At 41.4% G+C, this 19,856-nt stretch overlaps 1 protein-coding gene across 1 annotated transcript in view; it reads right to left on the bottom strand.

Annotated features, from left to right (window-relative positions):
* Positions 1-4,705: 4,705 nt before the first annotated feature.
* The window catches only part of LOC311244842 (zona pellucida sperm-binding protein 3-like), a gene marked incomplete at both ends in the record, with an annotated part of 35,578 nt that continues 20,427 nt past the window's right edge, over positions 4,706-19,856 (bottom strand). The window contains 5 exons of the mRNA XM_084334525.1: positions 4,706-4,761; positions 17,155-17,246; positions 18,059-18,141; positions 18,236-18,356; positions 19,514-19,691. Coding sequence (XP_084190651.1) covers positions 4,706-4,761; positions 17,155-17,246; positions 18,059-18,141; positions 18,236-18,356; positions 19,514-19,691 — 530 coding nt within the window. The remainder of the gene's footprint in view (positions 4,762-17,154; positions 17,247-18,058; positions 18,142-18,235; positions 18,357-19,513; positions 19,692-19,856) is intronic.

Genomic DNA, 19,856 nt, shown 5'->3' with positions numbered 1-19,856 from the left:
ACCACCCACCCCAACTGTCTCATTCAGATGCAACCTACGCTCCCTGTCCCTTTCCACCCATACATATATAAACCCCTCACACACCCAAATAAGCGGCCACACCCACCTAGTCAAGATGAGAAGCTCATTCAGCCACAGACTCATTCCCCCCCGACACTCAACTAACCGCCTCGGACAGTCCTTCATACCAGCGGCCATCAGGCTCCACAACAGTGGGCAGCGACTAGCAGCCTCCAGGCTCCACAACAGGGGGTAGCGACAGCGACTGCTACCAGACATTGACCTGGGACTTATAGGAACCCAAGGAGGACAACCTACACTACCTTAGGCTTACTGCACCCTATGTGGATACTGGGATACTGTGAATAATGTATATTTCAGTGGATACTGTGATACTGTGAATAATGTATACTCAGTAGATAGTAAATTATAACAGTACCTTATGCATACTGCACCTTATGTGACACTGTGAATAATGTGAATATTTTCTTCAGCTAGTCAGATAGTAAATTATATTGACCAAATTGTTTACACTGCCTGTGTTGTTTTTACTACCTGTACCCCCCCCCCATGCTGCTATGATGCCTGAATTTCCCCAAGGGGATCAATAAAGGGATATCTTATCTTATCTTTGAGCGTGGCCACTTCATTAGGCGCATCCAACAACGTGTTCTCTGAGTGCACATGTACATACATACACTTACATACATATCTACATACATATTGTGACGAGCCTGGTGTTGTTCAAGCTCGACACGGACCAAAACAAACTATTTCAATGTCCACACAAGCACAGTTTCAATAAATAAATGATATTTATTGTTTATCAGCACAAGTCCAATGGGCAATAGGGTAATCCAAAAACAGTCCAGGGTCCAAACACGTTCCAGGCTCTCATACAAAAGAAAGGATTGTTCAATACTCAGGGTTGTCTTCCGGTCCATGGTCAGAACACAAGGGGGTTTCTCAGCCAGTCTAGTCTAGGGTCCAGTACACAATGAACACCTCCTCGCCTTCACCTCTCCTCGCACTACCTCTCACCTCGCACAACTCCGTCAACAACAATCTCTCTCTCTATACCTCGCTCCTACCTCACCTCCTCTCAACTCAACTCTCTCTATCCTAGTGTATTTGTAGTTTGTGTGTCTGGGGTGTGTGCATGTGTGGGATGTGGGTGATCTAATGATGCACAGGTGTGTTCTATCAGTACTAATCAGCTACCTAATGGCTTCTACTCCTCCCGTGGCAGTAGTACCTCCCGTCCTTCACATATCCATGAGACGGGGGGTGATATCTGCCACAATACACACACACACACACACACACACACACACACACACACACACACACACACACACACACACACACACACACACACACACACACACACACACACACACACACACACACACACACACACACATACACATACACACATACACACATACACACATACATACATACATACATACATACATACATACATACATACATACATACATACATACATACATACATACATACATACATACAGTACATACAGTACATACATACATACATACATACATACATACATACATACATACATACATACATACATACATACATACATACAGTCAGTCATACATACATACATACATACATACATACATACATACATACATACATACATACATACATACATACATACATACATACATACATACATACATACATACATACATACATACATACATACATACATACATACATACATACATACATACATACATACCTACATACATACATACATCGTTTTTAAAAGTTTCTGAGGTTTCCCTCATTTACAGAAACAACGATAATACAAATACAAATGAGACACAAAAGATTCATACAAAATAAGTAAAAAATCTGCTTTATTGTCCACAAGGGAAATTAATTTTGCTTCAGTCAGTATAACTACATACAGACAAACAAGACAATGAATCAATTAAAATAAGCCAGTAACACCACAACAAAAACACAGTACACGGTAAAACAGGAGGTATCCTTAATATTTTAAGGATTTTTAGATCAGAACATACATGAGGGACCTTAAGTCTTAAGAACCATCCAGTCATTAGATCAGAACACACTGGAGGAACCCTAAGAACCACCCAGTCATTAGATCAGAACACACTGGAGGAACCCTAAGAACCACCCAGTCATTAGATCAGAACATACTGGACCCTAAGAACCATCCAGTCATTAGATCAGAACATACTGGACCCTAAGAACCACCCAGTCATTAGATCAGAACACACTGGAGGAACCCTAAGAACCACCCAGTCATTAGATCAGAACACACTGGAGGAACCCTAAGAACCACCCAGTCATTAGATCAGAACATACTGGACCCTAAGAACCACCCAGTCATTAGATCAGAACACACTGGAGGAACCCTACGAACCACCCAGTCATTAGATCAGAACATACTGGACCCTAAGAACCATCCAGTCATTTGATCAGAACATACTGGACCCTAAGAACCATCCAGTCATTAGATCAGAACATACTGGACCCTAAGAACCATCCAGTCATTAGATCAGAACATACTGGACCCTAAGAACCATCCAGTCATTAGATCAGAACATACTGGACCCTAAGAACCATCCAGTCATTAGATCAGAACATACTGGAGGGACTCTAAGAACCATCCAGTCGTTAGATTGAGTTGAATAGGCTCCAATATTCAATTCTGTAACATATATAACAGTGAGTGAAGAGATATAAAGAGGTTGCAATTAGCAACCTAAGTGCTTTAAAAATAAACAAATACCAGTGTTTGTTGCGCCTTTCTGCAAGAGAAGGCCAACCCACCCTGCCATACAGGACACAATGGTGAGCATCATATATGTCACCGGTAATAAATCCAAGAACTGAGTGCTATACAGAGCCCAGAGGTTTAAGAGTTGATGCCGCAGCATGCCTATAAATTACATCACCATGGTACAAAACTGTTAAGAAGACTGACTCAATTGGTGCGGCTGGGTGGCGCAGCGGACATTGCGCTCCTCACCAACGCAAGAGACACCGGGTTCAAATCCGGCTGTCGGCGTTGCCATCATACTGACTCAATTGGCAGAGTTAGCGGGAGGGAGGTCGATGGGTGGTAGTCTGGTCGTTGTGAACAGCGACTCCTACAGGTCGGTCTGGGCACCTGCACAGCAGAGACAGGAAAATGGCGGGGGCAGTGTGAGCCTCCCACACATTACTCCTCGCCAAATGAGAGTCCGCGCTGGCGTGTGAAAAGATGCGACCGGCTGCCTCCACATGTATCGGGGGGGACATGTGATGGGCCTCTATCCTCCCTACAACCGGCCAGTGGGGGGCACATGCGAGCAACGATCAAGACAGGGGAGGGGAGAATTGGCACAGCAAAATTGGGATGGGAGAAAAATAGAAAAAGGAGGAGAAAAAGTGGATAAAAAAAAAGAAGACTGACTCAACAATTATTTTTCTACTAATCACAGGAAAGCATGTTGAAACCTATGACAGGACTGACTTGATTTCATCTCTACTGGAAGACTATTCCATTCTACCGCTGCCATGTGCAGAAAGGTATTTTGCCCCGAACAAAATAGTGAGCTAAGCAGTTTTGTCCATATAGATGTATTAACCCTTTCACTACCACACTATAGAAGGTAAACCCCTTCACTACCACACTATAGAAGGTAAACCCCTTCACTACCACACTATAGATAGAAGGTTAACCATTTCACTACTACACTACATAAGGTTAACCCTTTTACTACCACACTACAGAAGGTTAACCCTTTAACAAACAAACTATAGAAGGTTAACCCTTTCACTACCACACTACAGACATGTTCCCACGAAGAGAAACATGAGAAACACTGGCTACAGCCAACTTCATTTCCCCCCTCTCTCTCCAAACAGACAGCGACGGCACTTTTCTGACGTGTCCGTTGACTTTGAATGCCTCCCCTTAATAACTATTTATTTGAGTCGAATGTCTGTGGTTTACTGTTTTTAATGGACTCTTTCCCCCCCGAGCCAGTGGCCACACACACAAACAAACACACGCGCCAGAGCATCAGAGGCGGGCACCGCAGCCGCCTGCTGCTCGACCACAGCCCACTGCCCGGCGACAGCGCTCACTCTGGGGATCAGCCCCGGGGGCCAATACGTACGCTACAGGAACACTGACAAGCCTCTCACGGTGAACTCACCGCGTCCGCGCCCCGCCTAAAAAATTATTATTCAAAACTGCTGTGTTTAGCGTTTTGCTTTTTACGGGTTAAAGCACCTCTCTTTGTTTTCTGGAAGTTAATCCGGTTAATCAATTCTTTTGACCAAGTGAATTAGAGGGATACGTGCCGTGAAATCCGTTTGTACAGTGTTTTCCCTGGCAGGGGGTGGGGGAGGGGGGGGGGGGGGGGGGGTCGGGGGGGGGGTCGGGGGGGGGGGCGTTATGATGAGCTTTTGACTTTCCGTTATGAGGTTTTGACTCACAGTTGTGATGAGCTTTTGACTTGCTGTACTGTATGTCAGCATTTCTCCAAAAATCCACTTTGTGTTGTCCGGCAAGGGGCTAATGATATCTTAACCACAGGAGGGGCATTTCTCACCCAGTCAGCAAGACAGAGTGTAATCAGGGACATGCACAGGCTAATGGGAAGGCAGGTGCTCAACCCCCCCCCCCCCCCCCGCACACACACCACCGTCAGAGGGATTTCAACACGACCAGGCCGGTACAGGGATGGGCGGTGAGAAGTGGACCTGCAAAGGAACACGCCAACATTATGGGAATCATATACAGGATTTTCTCCAGAGAGAGACAAGAAGATAGATACCAGTTTTCTCTCTGTGCATTCTGTAGAAAGCTATCTGGCTGTACGTTAGCCTAGCTTAGCACAATGAATGGAAGCGGACAGTATCGGTTAGCCTATAGGCAACACCTTTCCCGAAGTTTAAGCTATAGGCTAACCGGTACTTTTTGCTTCCATTCATTGTGCTAAGCTAGGCTAGCTTGCAGCCGGATAGCTTTCTAATGAACGCACAGAGAGGAAACGGGTATCTATCTTCTTGTCTCTCTCTGGAGAAGACGGTAAGCTTAATGTTGGCATGTTCCTTTAAGTACTACAAGAGGAGGTGTGTGTGTGTGTGTGTGTTTGCGTGCATGCGTGAATACAGTATGTTCGCGTTGTGCGTGTGTGCAGGAGAAAATACAGGTTGATAATGTATTAAAAAACCAAAGACTCAAATACAGACATGAACTCCACATATTGGGCCAAACAGATCATCTGGCGTCGTGTCAGAATAGTTACAGACCCTGCATGTGTCAGAATCCCAATACTGTGTTCAGAAAGCGTGAATAATGTGGTGTAAACGGCTATTTCTTCTTCTAGGGGGTTCATGCACACGTCGTTGTGTAGTGTGTGTAGTCGTGTGCGTGTGTTAGGGCAGTCACCGACAAAGGATTTGGATAGTCGACTATGATTGGCCGAAATTTGCAGACAGACCACCGCAACACTTCTGGGATTCTGAAATCATGGGTGAGAAAGCGGGGGGAGAAAATTAATGAATGTGGATGAGAGCCTCGACATTAAGTGGTTGTAGCTACGGCTGTGGGGGTGCTGGAGACATGATCCAATATACTTTTATACGCCTGAGTCTCCTGAACACGGCGCGACCAATTGCAAGTCGATCGGCACTTTCTCTGCCGAGCTATAGTCACTTTTCCGCACCTACGCATGTGCAGATTGCCCACGGGGTCTAGGTTCATCAATCTGCGCATGCGTAGTTCGGGAGTAGGTCCTTATATTCTGATGTTGACTAGAATAGGCTATATTCACTGATCAATTTAGTATTGATAAACCTAGCACGGTGCTGCATCCAGGCTCCAATACGGCAAGTGTTTTAGCCTTCAAAAATATATGTTATATGTAGGGATGTCCGATATTATCGGCCTACCGATATTATCGGCCGATATCGGCATTAAAATGTGATATCGGAAAATATCGGTATCGGTTTTAAATTTTTTTTTTTATTTTTTTTTACATTTCTATAACCTTTATTTACCCAGGCAAGCAAGTAAGAACAAATTCTGATTTTATTTATTGTCAAAAGTATGCATAATGTTATGTTAATTCCACAACAAGAGATATGTAATGTTAATTACCTGAAATTATGAAATTTTTTGGGTGGGGAAACCCTGCATATATCGGTATCGGTTGATATCGGTCGATATCGGTATCGGAAATTAAGAGTTGGACAATATCGGTATATCGGTATCGGTAAAAAAGCCAATATCGAGCATCCCTAGTTATATGATATATGTTTTCTAAAATAGTAATCTCACAGTATAATCAGATGCATCTTCATAATGTTCTACTTGAGGAAATGCTTGCAAAGCGTACATCATATTGAACGTTATAATGAGTTTCATAGGCCTTGCCATCTGCAGTAAGTTGCTCAGTTACATGCGTAACTGGCCTAGGAAACCTATTATAACTTTCTAAAGCAACCAGTGAAGTTATGGCCTGTACTAGTCATCATCATGCCGGACAATGTTTAAATAAGGCCTGGGTTAATAAAGAAAAGAAAAGTGAACCGTCCTTTAATAATAGAGTAGAGAATCCAGAGTATTTCACTCAAATTACAAATGCACATGTCAATCTCACAGCGTAGAGACCGCCTTGGCCATGTGGTCATTATTTATGTGTGAAATCAGAGAAAGTCTTTCTGACGTCAAGCGTAGCGGGAGTACAAGCTTCCGCTAACAATGAAGAGGAGTCCAACTTGTTTATGTTTATGTTTATGTTTATTAAAGGATCGCCGTTAGAGACACATGAAAGAACCTCTAGTCTACCTGGGGTCCTGGACAAAACAAATACAATACAAATGTACAACTAAAAATACAAATGAAAATAAAACAAAACACATAAATTAAAAATCAATACAAATATACAAATTCCAACTTGTGAACTCAATCTTTCTTTGAACTTCTTCCATCGTATTATTCAACAGTGACATTTTATTCGCAGGTGCAGGTTATCACGGTTGTGTTTGGAACCCAATGTGCAGGTAAGGAGAAGCGGCAGACAGAACTGGATAACACCCAATATGGGTGCGTTTAACACAATGTGCACCATAAACGAGTTAACTCGTTATTGGCCGCCATGCATTGAGCGCCAGAAACAAGTTAACTCGTTTTTGGGATAGTTATTTCATTTATTCGCTATATCTATTCATAATTCATAGCTGCAGCCTCTGGTATCCTCTTCAGAGCCTGTCTGAGCTGGCAGACGGTCAACACCGCTCTCTACTGCCAGGCGGAGCTATTGCATCTCATTGAAAATGGGTTGGTGTGTTTTAGGAGGCGATCTGAGCCTGGCGTTCTATACAACGGTGGCATCGAGCAGTAACTCCGCCCGCCCGTCATTGTGAAACGGTCGGTAGTGTGGTGCGGACCTCCACAAGCATTATTTGGAATCGCGATAAGATATTTGGATTATCTCTTTTGCATTACATCAGATACAAGGTAAGAAGATTATATAATATATAACATGACTAACTGGTAACGAGAGTTTACGATCTGACAGCTTCTCCACGTCTTGGGCGGGGTTATATGATGTACTCTGCACATACCTCAGATCAGCTGCCTCGTTGACATCACAGCTGTACTTATTTGACCATAACGAGATCAGGAGAAGGGGGAAGAGAACAGAGAGAGGAAAGGAGCACTGACAGGCCGGAACCATGACACAGACAACCCCTAAAGTGAAACAAGAGCAGGAGCACATAAAACAGATACAAAGAGCATGATCTATTCTAAGAGCATGATCTGTGAAAATAATGTACCATGTTCATCCCTACTTTGAATCTCAGTTTGCATAATTGTATTGCCTATATTATGTCTTCTACTATTACCCTGCCCATACCTGTACAGTACCTCCCCTCCCCCATGCTGCTATGATGCCTGCATTTCCCTCAAGGGGATCAATAAATGGAATATCTTATCTTATACAGTGCAGATTTTCTTTGTATTTACTTGGTAGAATAAAAGCATATGTTACTAAAATGGTAGGGTCCCTGTTGGTGTAATCATTTCTGAACTAGGAAATTCCCTTCCCTCTGCCCAGAATATCATCCTGGCTACCATCAGAGCCACATTTTCCCATCTTTTAATTCACCACGACACATACAATTCATGGTGATGTGTGTACGTCAACAATAACATAATAATGCAAATAAATGTGCATTATAAATTGCAAATATCATATCAACATCAAATCAGACAGTTCTCTTTTTTTTTTTTTTTTTTTTTTTTTTTACAGATACTCGCAACTACTTACTTATACACCTGCAAATAACCCTTAGCTCTATATGATAGCATACATTATATATATTTATTCTCACCACATAATTATATACCTATCCACACCGGTCTGTATTTACCTAGGGGCAGTCATTTTACATATCTGTAGATACTATATCTGTAGTATATCCTACTCTACTAGTTACACACTGCTGGACAGTATGATTACTACCATACTGTCTTTACACCTGTATCACTGTACATATTATACTACAACTCTGTACATACATCTGATTAGCACTACACACAGTAAATTTCGCAGAGTAAATAATAATAATAATAATGCAGGACGTGTTCGGAGGTCTTTAATTGGCATGCAATTATCCTCAACACACACACACACACACTGGAACACACACGCATGCATTGTCTTTGTAGGATCGCCGATGCGATTCGTCTCTGCGCTTAACCCATCCCGTCGTCCTTCCCCCCAAGGGCAGACAGGCGTCGGCGAGGGCCGCGCCCGGGGACCAATCCAAGTGCTCCTGCCCGTCTTCGTCAAGGACGCCACAGCGTTAGCGATCTGTTTTTGTGCATGTTTTTCCATTGGGTTTATCTTATGGGGAGGGGGGAACCCTTGCGAGCACGGGGAGAACATGCAAACTCCACACAGAAATGCCTGGGAGATACCCCACCTGGGTACCTGGGATCATGGAAACCTGGTCCCTAAGCGGGAATCGAACCCTGGACCTTCTTGCTGTGAGGCGACAGTGTTAACCACTACACCACCGTGCCACCTTGAGTACATTTTACTCAAGCTGAGTAAAACTGTACTCAGTTTGAGTAAAATGTACTCAGTTTGAGTAAAATGTACTCTGCAAAACTTACTGTGCAGTAGTACTAAGTTATATATTGTGTACCCAGTTTAACCACCTGCACATTGTATATTGCTGTTGCACTTTACTGTTACATTAGCACTATGGTTGGATGACAAACTTATTTACATTGTACTGTACTTGTGCTGTATAATGACAATACATTTGAATCTAATCTAATCAACTGGCATAAGTCAACACTTGGGAGTAAAATAACCGACACGTCGTGTTACAATTGGAACAGCAAACTATAAACGTTTAAAAAAGCAAACAGATTTAGATTCTTCTTCGTTTTCAAGAGAGAGTAAGAGGAGTAACAGAATTCTGCTGTTAACCTGTTAATCTGTAGACCGTTTTTGCCTAAAGGTACATGCCTAAGTAAATGGAAGATTGCTCCACTTCTGCAAGGTCAATTAGCATGTTCTTGGTATCTAGGAACATCTAGGGACCTGGGGGTATGTATTTCCAGTGTCAGAAATATTGTGTCTGTTACTAGTAATTATTCAATTGTAATGAATACATTAATTATGATTATGATTTTTTGTATTTAATTTTTTTTATTATTTTTTAAACAAACACATAAACAAACATGACAACACAAGATAAGATATACAAGCATTAATTAACAGTGCACATCCAATGAAATCACCATTTAGTTAAATGTCTTATACAGGTTATACCCCTAATACCTGCTATCTACACACCCCCCCCCTCCCGGACCCCCCATTGGATAATCCATCCATTATCACTCGCTCCTAACCAGACACTACCATTATATGCTCGCTTTTATTCTCTCCACCACTTCTAACCACATTGTCATTTTGGATTCATTGAGACCCAAAATTCTTGCTGTAGATATTTCTTGATAAATCACATCGAGATATGTAAGAATCCAAACCTTCCGGCACATTTTTTCCGATTGAAACCATCGTGATGCTATCAGCTTTTTAGCCACTGTGATACCAGATAAAACCAATCTCTTTAGCTGTGGAGGTACTGCACACTCAAAAACATCATTCAGCAGTAATACAGAGGGGTGTACAGGTATATTCAGAGTTAAAAGATTTGATAATTGCTGGGTCACTTCTTTCCAGAATATCTGAACTGGTAGGCAGTCCCAGTACATGTGCATAAATGTCCCCTCGTCCCCATTTGTACATAAGGAGCATTTGGAGTCTTGTTTAAGACCCATTCTGTTCAGTCTTATAGGAGTCAAGTCCTGTGAATATAGTTAAGATTGATTTGTTGATGGTCCGGGTTCCTTGATGCAAGTCGAACATTTGCCCAGGCTTCTTGCCAATCAAAATCTTTTTCCAGGTCTGGTATATCACTCCTCCAGACTGAGTCTAGGTGGAGGGTTTCATACGAGGACGTTAGTAATTGATGATAAAAATCTGAAACAAAACCTCTCGATGTCTCTCTTTCATAGAAGAATTTGTGGTATCTGTGGTGTACAATTGGTATCCTTAATGGAACACAGTGAGCCTTCAAACATAACAATAACTGTGCGTAAAAATTATATGTGGAATCGGTGAGATAATTGTTTTTGTGTATTTCATCATAACTACAAAAACCCTGTTTGTTGAAAACATCTCCTAATGTGTGTATGCCTTGCTTTTCCCATCTAGGGAATCTTATAGGTCGTTTTCCAATCAAGAGTGCATTGTTATTGAATAAGGGAGTATGATTATGCCATTTATGTGGGTTAGAATATTTTTTTTGTGTTTTTTTTTATAATGCAGGACCTGCTCATAGGTCTTTAATTGGCATGCAATTATCCTCAACACACACACACACCGGAACACACACGCATGCATTGTCTCTGTAGGATCGCCGATGCGATTCGTCTCTGCGATTAACCCATCCCGTCGTCCTTACCCCCCAAGGGCAGCCGGGAGCAGACAGGCGTCAACGTGAGCCGCGCCAGGGGACCAATCCAAGTGCTCCTGTCCGTCTTCGTCAAGGACGCCACAGCGTTAGCGATCTGTTGTTGTGCATGTTTTTCCATTGGGTTTATCTTATCGGGGGGGAAACCCTTGCAAGCACGGGGAGAACATGCAAACTCCACACAGAAAGGCCTGGGAGATACCCCACCTGGGTACCTGGCATCATGGAAACCTGGTCCCCAAGCGGGAATCGAACCCTGGACCTTCTTGCTGTGAGGCGACAGTGTTAACCACTACACCAACGTTTCACGCCATATCCGGATCACATGAGTAATTATGGGGCCAAATTTCCGTTCGCATTGCTTAATTGATAATTTGGTGTATACTATGTCCTTCAGTCTATGTGGAGCTACTATATTTTCTTCTAAATTTCTCCAGGATACTGATGCTTATAAATAAATTTGATTTGATAAATTTGATTTGGGGATCAAACCATGTTGTCAGTGGTCCTAAAGTGTACGCCTTAAAATAGTGGAAAAAATCTGGAAATGCCATACCACCGTCTGCTTTGTTTCTCTGTGCGGTGGATCTTTTTATACGTGGTGGTTTGTTATTCCAAATAAATTTGTATGTGAAGGAGTGTAATTTTTTCCAGTAACCCTCTGGAGGAGGTAACGGTAGCATTGAGCTGAAGAAGTTGATTCTAGGTAGGACGTCCATCTTAACTATTGATACCCGTGCCTGTACTGAGTTTTTAAGTTTTGACGACCTGTCAAGGTCGTATTTGATTTTATTTTGGATTTTTATGTAATTGTGCTTCACCGTTTGGCTTATGGTAGGGAATACTTCAACTCCCAAACATCTAAAGTGTTTTACCATCGGTATCTCTTCTGGGAGGGTTATATTTTTTTTGCAGGGGCGTTAAGTGGAAGGAAAGCCAATTTATCTTAAATCCCGATAAATCTCCAAAGTCCTCAATCAACTTGAGAAGATGAGGCAATGCGGTGTTGGGGTTTTGCATGAACAGTATTACGTCGTCCGCATATAAACAAATTTTATGTTGTGTGCCCTTGATTACGATTAATTATGATTTATGATTTTGATGATGATCAAAAATGTATACAGGTATGAGAAAATGCTCACTGAGCTCATTCACCACCCTATTGAGATCATGTGTACAAAAGATCTAAGCAAATGAACCGCGGGAAGATGATTAAACAGAAGGATTTGGTAGATACAGTAATTAATGATAATAGACTTTATTTATAAATTCATATTTGACTTTGAACTTGACCTTATTATGGCCAAAGCATACATCTATGGATAGGGAAAATGCTCCTCTTTCCAATGGCAGGGTTGAATCTGGATTTAGTCATTTCTTGCGGTTTTTACGATAATTAGCATTTCCGATAAATTGTATAAAACATCGGTAAAAATGAAAATATACACTTTGACTACTGTTTTTGATAGGGTTATGGTCTTTACTCTTGGCTACAAAAAATATATATTTAAAATCATTAACCTCTTAACATCCAAGGGCCCACATGTGGACGATTCTTTGCCGACCTCTAGTGGCTCGGGTGTGCATTTCTTTTAATACATTATATTATAGATAGAATTAAAGCCCTATTTATTGCCTGTCGATTGCCCTTTCAGGTGACAAGATCCGTTCAGCGGTTCTTGAGTTACATGCCGATATGTGAGGCGTGCCCCAAAGTACGCAAAAGTACACATTACCACCCCGACTCCCGGGGCTCTAGCTCAGTCAATCATTTGGCGATCTCGAAAATCTTTGCACAGGGTTGTAGCCAATGAGTGTGGCTTTCTAAGGATACCCCATGATATGATAATTGGGGATCTAATACGGTCTCTATTGATCGATTTATGATAAAAAAAAGCAGGGTCCCCCTATAGGGGGACCTTAAGACTTAACAGGTTTTAAAAAAGGAAACAGATTTAGATTCTTCTTCGTTTTCAAGAGAGAGTAAGAGAGGAGTAACAGCATTTTGCTGTTAAATGTACATCCTGCTGCATCTCTGTCTGGACCCCCGAACACAAAGTTTTTTCCATTTATTTTGCTTCAGTATGGATTAATGCCAGAGACCAACGTATAGGTGAAGCACGGACAAGGGGATCTGAATAATCCTGGCAACATGCTATTTGCAGGGGCGGGCCTTGAACTTTGATTTGGCGCAATGCAGTGTTGTCTGCCTTACACGGCAATTAGCCACAGGGTTGACAGGTGATAAACCTCTCATCATACTGCGTATTCCTCTCGCGTGCGTGTTCTCGCTCGCACTGTACGGTAGGCGCACACACGCACACGCCTGCGCAACACACAAATCACACAAACAAATACAAACAGACACAAATACAAATACACCCACCTTCAAAACACACAAATGCATGGATACATTTGTGCACACTCACACTCACACACTCACACACAGAGGCAGAGTTCACCCCCGAGGGAGAGGGGGAGAGAGAGAGAGAGAGAGGGGCAGCAGTGCATGGGATTTCTCATTAGGCGAGTGTCAGCCATGCAGTAAGCCACTCGCACAGCCCAATTACCGAGGTGTAAATGAGACTTTGACTGACAACCTAGTGAGGGGAGGAGCAGGAAATGGCCCGGAATCATCTCTCCGATGAGCCAAGTCTCGTGTCCGCGGCGGCCAGCGGGTCACCAGCCACCGTGTCGTTAACATCGAGTTAACGTTTAGGAACGAGTCCCTTTTCTCTTTTTTCCCCCCACTATTGCACTATTTTACTCAGTCTATTCTATCTTACTCTTTTTATCATTGTCTATTTAAAAAAAAACGTAATCAAACCATAAACAAGGTGGCCTATTGGGATGTTAGATCCTAATGTGAAAAACTGTGATAATTGTCGGCACTTTGTGCTCATTTTGTGCCCGTCTTTTTTCTGTTGTGAATCTCTTTGAGCTGCAATTTTTGTATGAAAGGTGCTATACAAATAAAGTTTATTATTATCATTATATTTTTTTAGCCCGTAGTTTGAGAATACACACACACATGAACACACACACAATGCACTTCGCAACACTCTGGGGGCACGAATTAGGCCACTGAAATAAAAAAAATAAATGGATCTCTTGAAAGATAATTTGAAAGTGCTGAAAAACTTTCAAGGGCATGCAGTGCGAGCAGCGTCGGTTGCCGACGCGACAACAGTTGTTGATCCTCCTTCCCTCTCCGTTAAGTTTCCACGTGAATAATTATGATAAAGCGCCTTTTATGTTCTTTCTGAGCACTTGAAAAGGCAAGGCCACGTGGGTTAATGAAGGTAATAACAGGTTCACTGTCTCATGAGAGATTGATGAGTTCAACTCGACACAGTTGCTGCTTGGGTCAAAAAGGTTAAGTAACTCTCATTAATTGCAGCGCTGTCGTACAGGAATGATCATTTAAAACAAGTGAGAAAAATAATAATAATAACGCTGCGTGTATGCCTACCCACCATAACCTCTCAAGTCCTTGCTATTGTTCCCAAATAAACGGAATAATCCTCTCCAAAGTCCCGTTAGTGTTCACAGATAAATAGGAGTTTATTCTCCGTTTTCATCATATGTTTACTGAATAGAGCTGTACACCTTGGAGAATAATAGAGGGTCCTGTGGACCTTTTCCACCTCAATTAAGTTCAATAAAAGGAAAATTCATAATCAGCCTGTGGCCTCGGAAGAAGACTGATGCACAGAAGAGAGGAGAAGTGCTCCATTTGTCCGTATGGCTCATACACTGCAATACAGAACATCCCACATGGACAAACGCAAAGGAAACTCAATGTCGAAAAGTTAGAACGATTCGTGTATGAAACCCAAAGATTAATTCCAATCAACCAATTTAGGTCCATACTTGCTTAAGAAATTTTCTCAGGTTTGTCCCATCCTCGGATTTATTTGTATACCTTTTCTACACAAGATCTCCTGTAAATAAATACTAGAGAAATAATAATAATAAAAGTAAACGACGGGTTCATTTGTTTTGTTTTTGTTAAACCCGGGTGCTATATTTAAACATTATATTCTGATGTTGACTAGAATAGGCTATATTCACTGATCAATTTAGTATTGATAAACCTATAGCACGGTGCTGCATCCAGGCTCCAATACGGCAAGTGTTTTAGCATTCAAAAACCACGATGCATGTTTTCTAAAATAGTCATCTCACAGTATACTCAGATGAGTCTTCATAACATTCTACTTGAGGAAATGCTTGCAAAGCGTACATCATATTGAACGTTAATGAGTTTCATACGCCTTGCCATCTGCAGTAAGTTGCTCAGTTACATGCGTAACTGGCCTAGGAAACCCATTATAACTTTCTAAAGCAACCAGTAAGTTAAGGCCGGTACTAGTCAACATCATGCCGGACAATGTTTAAATAAGGCCTGGGTTAATAAAGAAAAGAAAAGTGAACCATCCTTTAATAATAGAATAGAAAATGTCCACTCAAATGACAAATTCACACATCAATCTCACAGCGTATAGAGACCGTCTTGGCCATGTGTGGTCATTATTTATGAACAACTTTCTCATGTGTGAAATCAGAGAAAGTCTCTGACGTCAAGCGTAGCGGGAGTCTGAAGCCGCTACCGCTAACAATGAAGAGGAGTCCGACTTGTGTGAACTCAGTCAATCTTTCTTTGAACTTCTTCCATCGTCTTATTCAACTGTGACATTTTCTTCTCAGGCGGTGGGGGTGGGCGGGTGTTCCTGATGTGTGTTCAATGTCTGCCATCTTCTCCATTCGATCAGGATAACCCTTTAATTAAAGCAGATGAGTGTAATGGTGTAGCCTACCTTTTCTGTCTAGCTCACTATTGATTGTGCAAGGATCTATAAAGTAATTTGCATCTCTCCGACCATAGATTTTCTCAGTATAATCCGATATATACACTCTAGTTCAATGAGCAGGACCCTTTTGCACTTATATGAAAATAGTTTTGGTTTGCCTTAAAAAAAAGAACAAGTCGTCTTTAAATTATGACCACATTCGTTTTTTTTTGTTTGTCGTTTTGCTCAGGGTGGAACTAGCTTGATGAGCCTTTGACGGCCAACAGTATAGCCAACGCAGTGCAGACAGTCGAGCACATATACATTAAAAACGTAAAAACTTTAAACCTGGACTATTGGGGACAAAAATCTTTGGAATGGGTTCAGTGTTGAGTGAGATCGCTTCTGCTGGCAGCCACGAAACTGGCTGCAATGTAATTCTTTGGGGCATTTCCCAAGTACATCCACTACACACTTTATATTTATTGGTAAAGAGATTTGCACTACAACTCATATCTCATTGCACCTTACCCTAAATTGTACCTCATCCCATTTCTGCATTGTAACTCAGTTACCTTTTCTCTACTCTGCATTGTATATATGTATATTGAACACTTTTGTTTACGTACTTTTGACTTTCTATTTTATACTTATCTATTTTTATCTAGCACACTATCGGGAGCAAAACAGAAATAACTAAGTATTCTGTATTTTTGTATGACAACTAATAAAGAAACTTGAAACTTGTTTTTGACACACATCCAACCCTGTGAGGCCCTCGGTTGCAAAATTACAACATCACTTTTAGCTTTTAGCCAATAAAAAAAATGGCTAAAAAAAATCTTTTAGCATATTTACATCGTTAATGGGTCCCGTTGTTCAGCCTCACAATGCTATTGGATAGTAAATGTGTTTATAGGTCCCACATTCTGGCCTCTGAAGTTGCTAATGTAAATTTAATTTGAGCCTTACAGCTTTGAAATATAAAAATAAAATGAAGCCACTGACGCACAAGCATATCAGAACGAGTTTTGATGTTGACCAACCAATGAATGCAGTCACAGACAAACCATGGACCATTTTACTTAAGTCTTTATTCAGTCTCCAGGCGCGTCCTCCACTTTGATTGGGCCAACGTACATGTCATGATCCCAGTGTTCACCTGTAGAGTGATGCATAAAGATCCTGTGTTATTATTCTCCATTAGATATGTGATATTAAAACAAGAAGCATGCACAACACAACAGTGCAGCGTGTACAACAGTGCAGCTTATGCAACAGTGCAGCTTATACATGCCTTGGCTGTCTGTTGCAGTCGGTTGACTTCCTGTACCGCAGTCTGTGTCACAGCAGTTGCATGCCTGGTCACGCCCACTGGCCTCTCGCCACCTTTAACATTCAGTTACAGTACATTCAGTTATGTGTAATTCCCAAAATAATGTTTTTTATAACCAAATAACACTATATGATCATTTAAATCCATGTAAATAGTAAATAGTGCATTTATCCAAAGCTCACATTCACCCACACACCGCCAGCAGAGGCAACCATGCAAGGTGCCTGCTCATCGAGAGCAGTTAGGGGTTTAAGTGTCTGCCAGGGAATCAAACCTGGAACCTTCCGATTACCAGACGACCACTCTACCTCCTGAACCACTGTCGCCCCCATGTCTACGAAGCCTATATGATTTGTCCAACAGTGTTATTTAAATCCATGTTTAAGAAGCCCACAGTATATGATTTGTCCAACAGTTAGACAGTTATTAGCATTGGCACCAGGATCTAGTTTGAGATCATTTGGAAATAAAAATAGTTAGGATTTGTTAGCAATGCTAGTGGAAGTCAATGGGGTCCGTTAGCATGTCCATTGAGAAAAAAATAAACATTCTAGTCCTTTCTAGTTAAAGATGTTGTTTGGGAGTTTGTTCCATATGATTTTTCAAAGCTATGCCGACGGACTTTCACTAGCATTGCCAACTAATACAGTTTCTACTTCCAACATTAAAACAAAAACGGTGCCTTAATTGGAGATCGAAATGTACATTACAACTCTTCTTTTAATAAGTAGTACATGGAGAGACCTCGATTACAGGTAAGCACCAAAACTGTGCATCGTTTGAGAACATCAAGATCACTGTATGGTCATTATAGTTTTTTAACAATCTTTCCAATGGAAACTACTGCACACTGTACATTACATACCCATTGGAGAAAGAGCAGGCCTTGTTCTCGGCAGAAACGGGAACAGATGCTCTGATGGCTTTCAGGTGACAGGTGATGTAAATCTGTAGGGAGGAGGATTTATGAAGACGACTCGAGCTGGGAGCAGCCGGCGGTACGTACGGTAATAACGGTGGAGGAAGAAGAGGAACCGCTCACCTCGCCGCTGCCGTCCTGCTGGAATCTGAACGCTTCCACTTCGAACTGGATTCTGTGGGATTCCTGGGTGCGAGGCATGAAACGAGAGCTGGAGTCAGTCAGTTTGCCATCGACCAGACACCTGAGAAAGGAAACAACATCAACAACAAGTTTGGCTCAAAGACGACTCGTCTCTTATTAACCCTTTTACTACCACACTACAGAAGGTTAACCTTTCACTACCACACTACAGACTGTTAACCATCTGTAGTGTGGTAGTGAAGGGGTTAACCTTATGTAGTGTGGTTGTGAAATGGTTAACCATTTGTCGCGTGGCAGTGAAAGGGTTAACCTTCTGTATTGTCACAGTGAAAGGGTTAACCATGTTTATTGTTTAAACCATGTTTTTATAAAAGAAAATATCTGCATTTTGCCATGATGCTCCTAGTTTATGGAATGAACTCCCAACAGTCCTTAGAGCTTGAGATTCTCCCCTCTGTTGCAGAGTTTAAAACCTTGATCTCCAACCTTTGTCAATCAAGTTGTACATGTTTTAATTAGTGCTGTCAGGCGATTAAAAAAATTAATCTAATTAATTTCAGGATTTGTAATTAATTAATCAAATTAATCGCATTTTAATCACATAACCATTTTATGCCTGATATTCTATAATCATATTTCAAATTGCATGTGTCCGGATGGCAGAATTCAGTACTGTATCTACAAAACCTTCTATTTAATCATTTTCCATCTATTAATTTGCTTAGATTTTTCAGGTCTGGTCAATTTGAGCATAGTGTTATTCACAGTCAAAGATAAAAAAAAAATGTATTGATATTCTCATTTGGTTCATTACAATTTACTCAAGCCTATACAGACACAGTATTTCTGACACTGGGAATACATTCATAGATGTCCCTAGAATCAGATACCAAGAACATGCAAATAGACCATATAAAAAAAAATCTGTAAATGTGTATTCTACGTTCTTATGGAATGAATAAGATAAAAAAAGGTTAAAAAAATAAAAAATCAATTTTTTTTGTAATACATTTTTAGTTAATTTTCATAACGCGATAATTTGCTGTGTAATTAATTAATGTAATTAATGCGATAAACTGACAGCCCTAGTTTTAATTGATTGTTACCCTTACTCGTCTTATTGTTATGGTTTTATATTCCGTGTGATCTTACATGCCCTTTTTTTGCTTAACTATGTACACTCAACGTAACTGTAAATGAGGGAAACCTCAGTTGCCTTTCGACTGTAAATAAAGGTTTGAAATGAAAGAACCTCACCCATGGTTCCAGAGGAAGGCGTATCTGGGTACGGTGTCCGTGTTGGGTACCACTGTAGCCACACAGCTGTCCACAAACACACGGAGGGGCACGTGGTGAAACTGTTTGACGGAGGCTTCGAGTATCATCATGTCGCCCAAGACGTATCGTGTGCTAGGCCTCTCAAACTGCCCGTCACCTGTGAGGGCCAGAGCAAGGGAAGGGTTTTCTTTAGGACTTTAGGAGACAGATTTTTGTCTTTTACATTAATAATAATAAATCAAATTTCTATAGCGCCTTTCAGGAAACCCAAGGTCGCTTTACAATCAAGAGGGCTAGGAAAGGGGGCAATAGGGGAGGATGA

The sequence above is a fragment of the Notolepis coatsorum genome (genome assembly GCF_963971535.1).
Source record: "Notolepis coatsorum genome assembly, chromosome: 18".
Lineage (NCBI taxonomy): Eukaryota > Metazoa > Chordata > Actinopteri > Aulopiformes > Paralepididae > Notolepis > Notolepis coatsorum.
The sequence above is the reverse complement of the archived record's forward strand: the minus strand, read 5'-3'. Positions and strand labels throughout refer to the sequence as shown.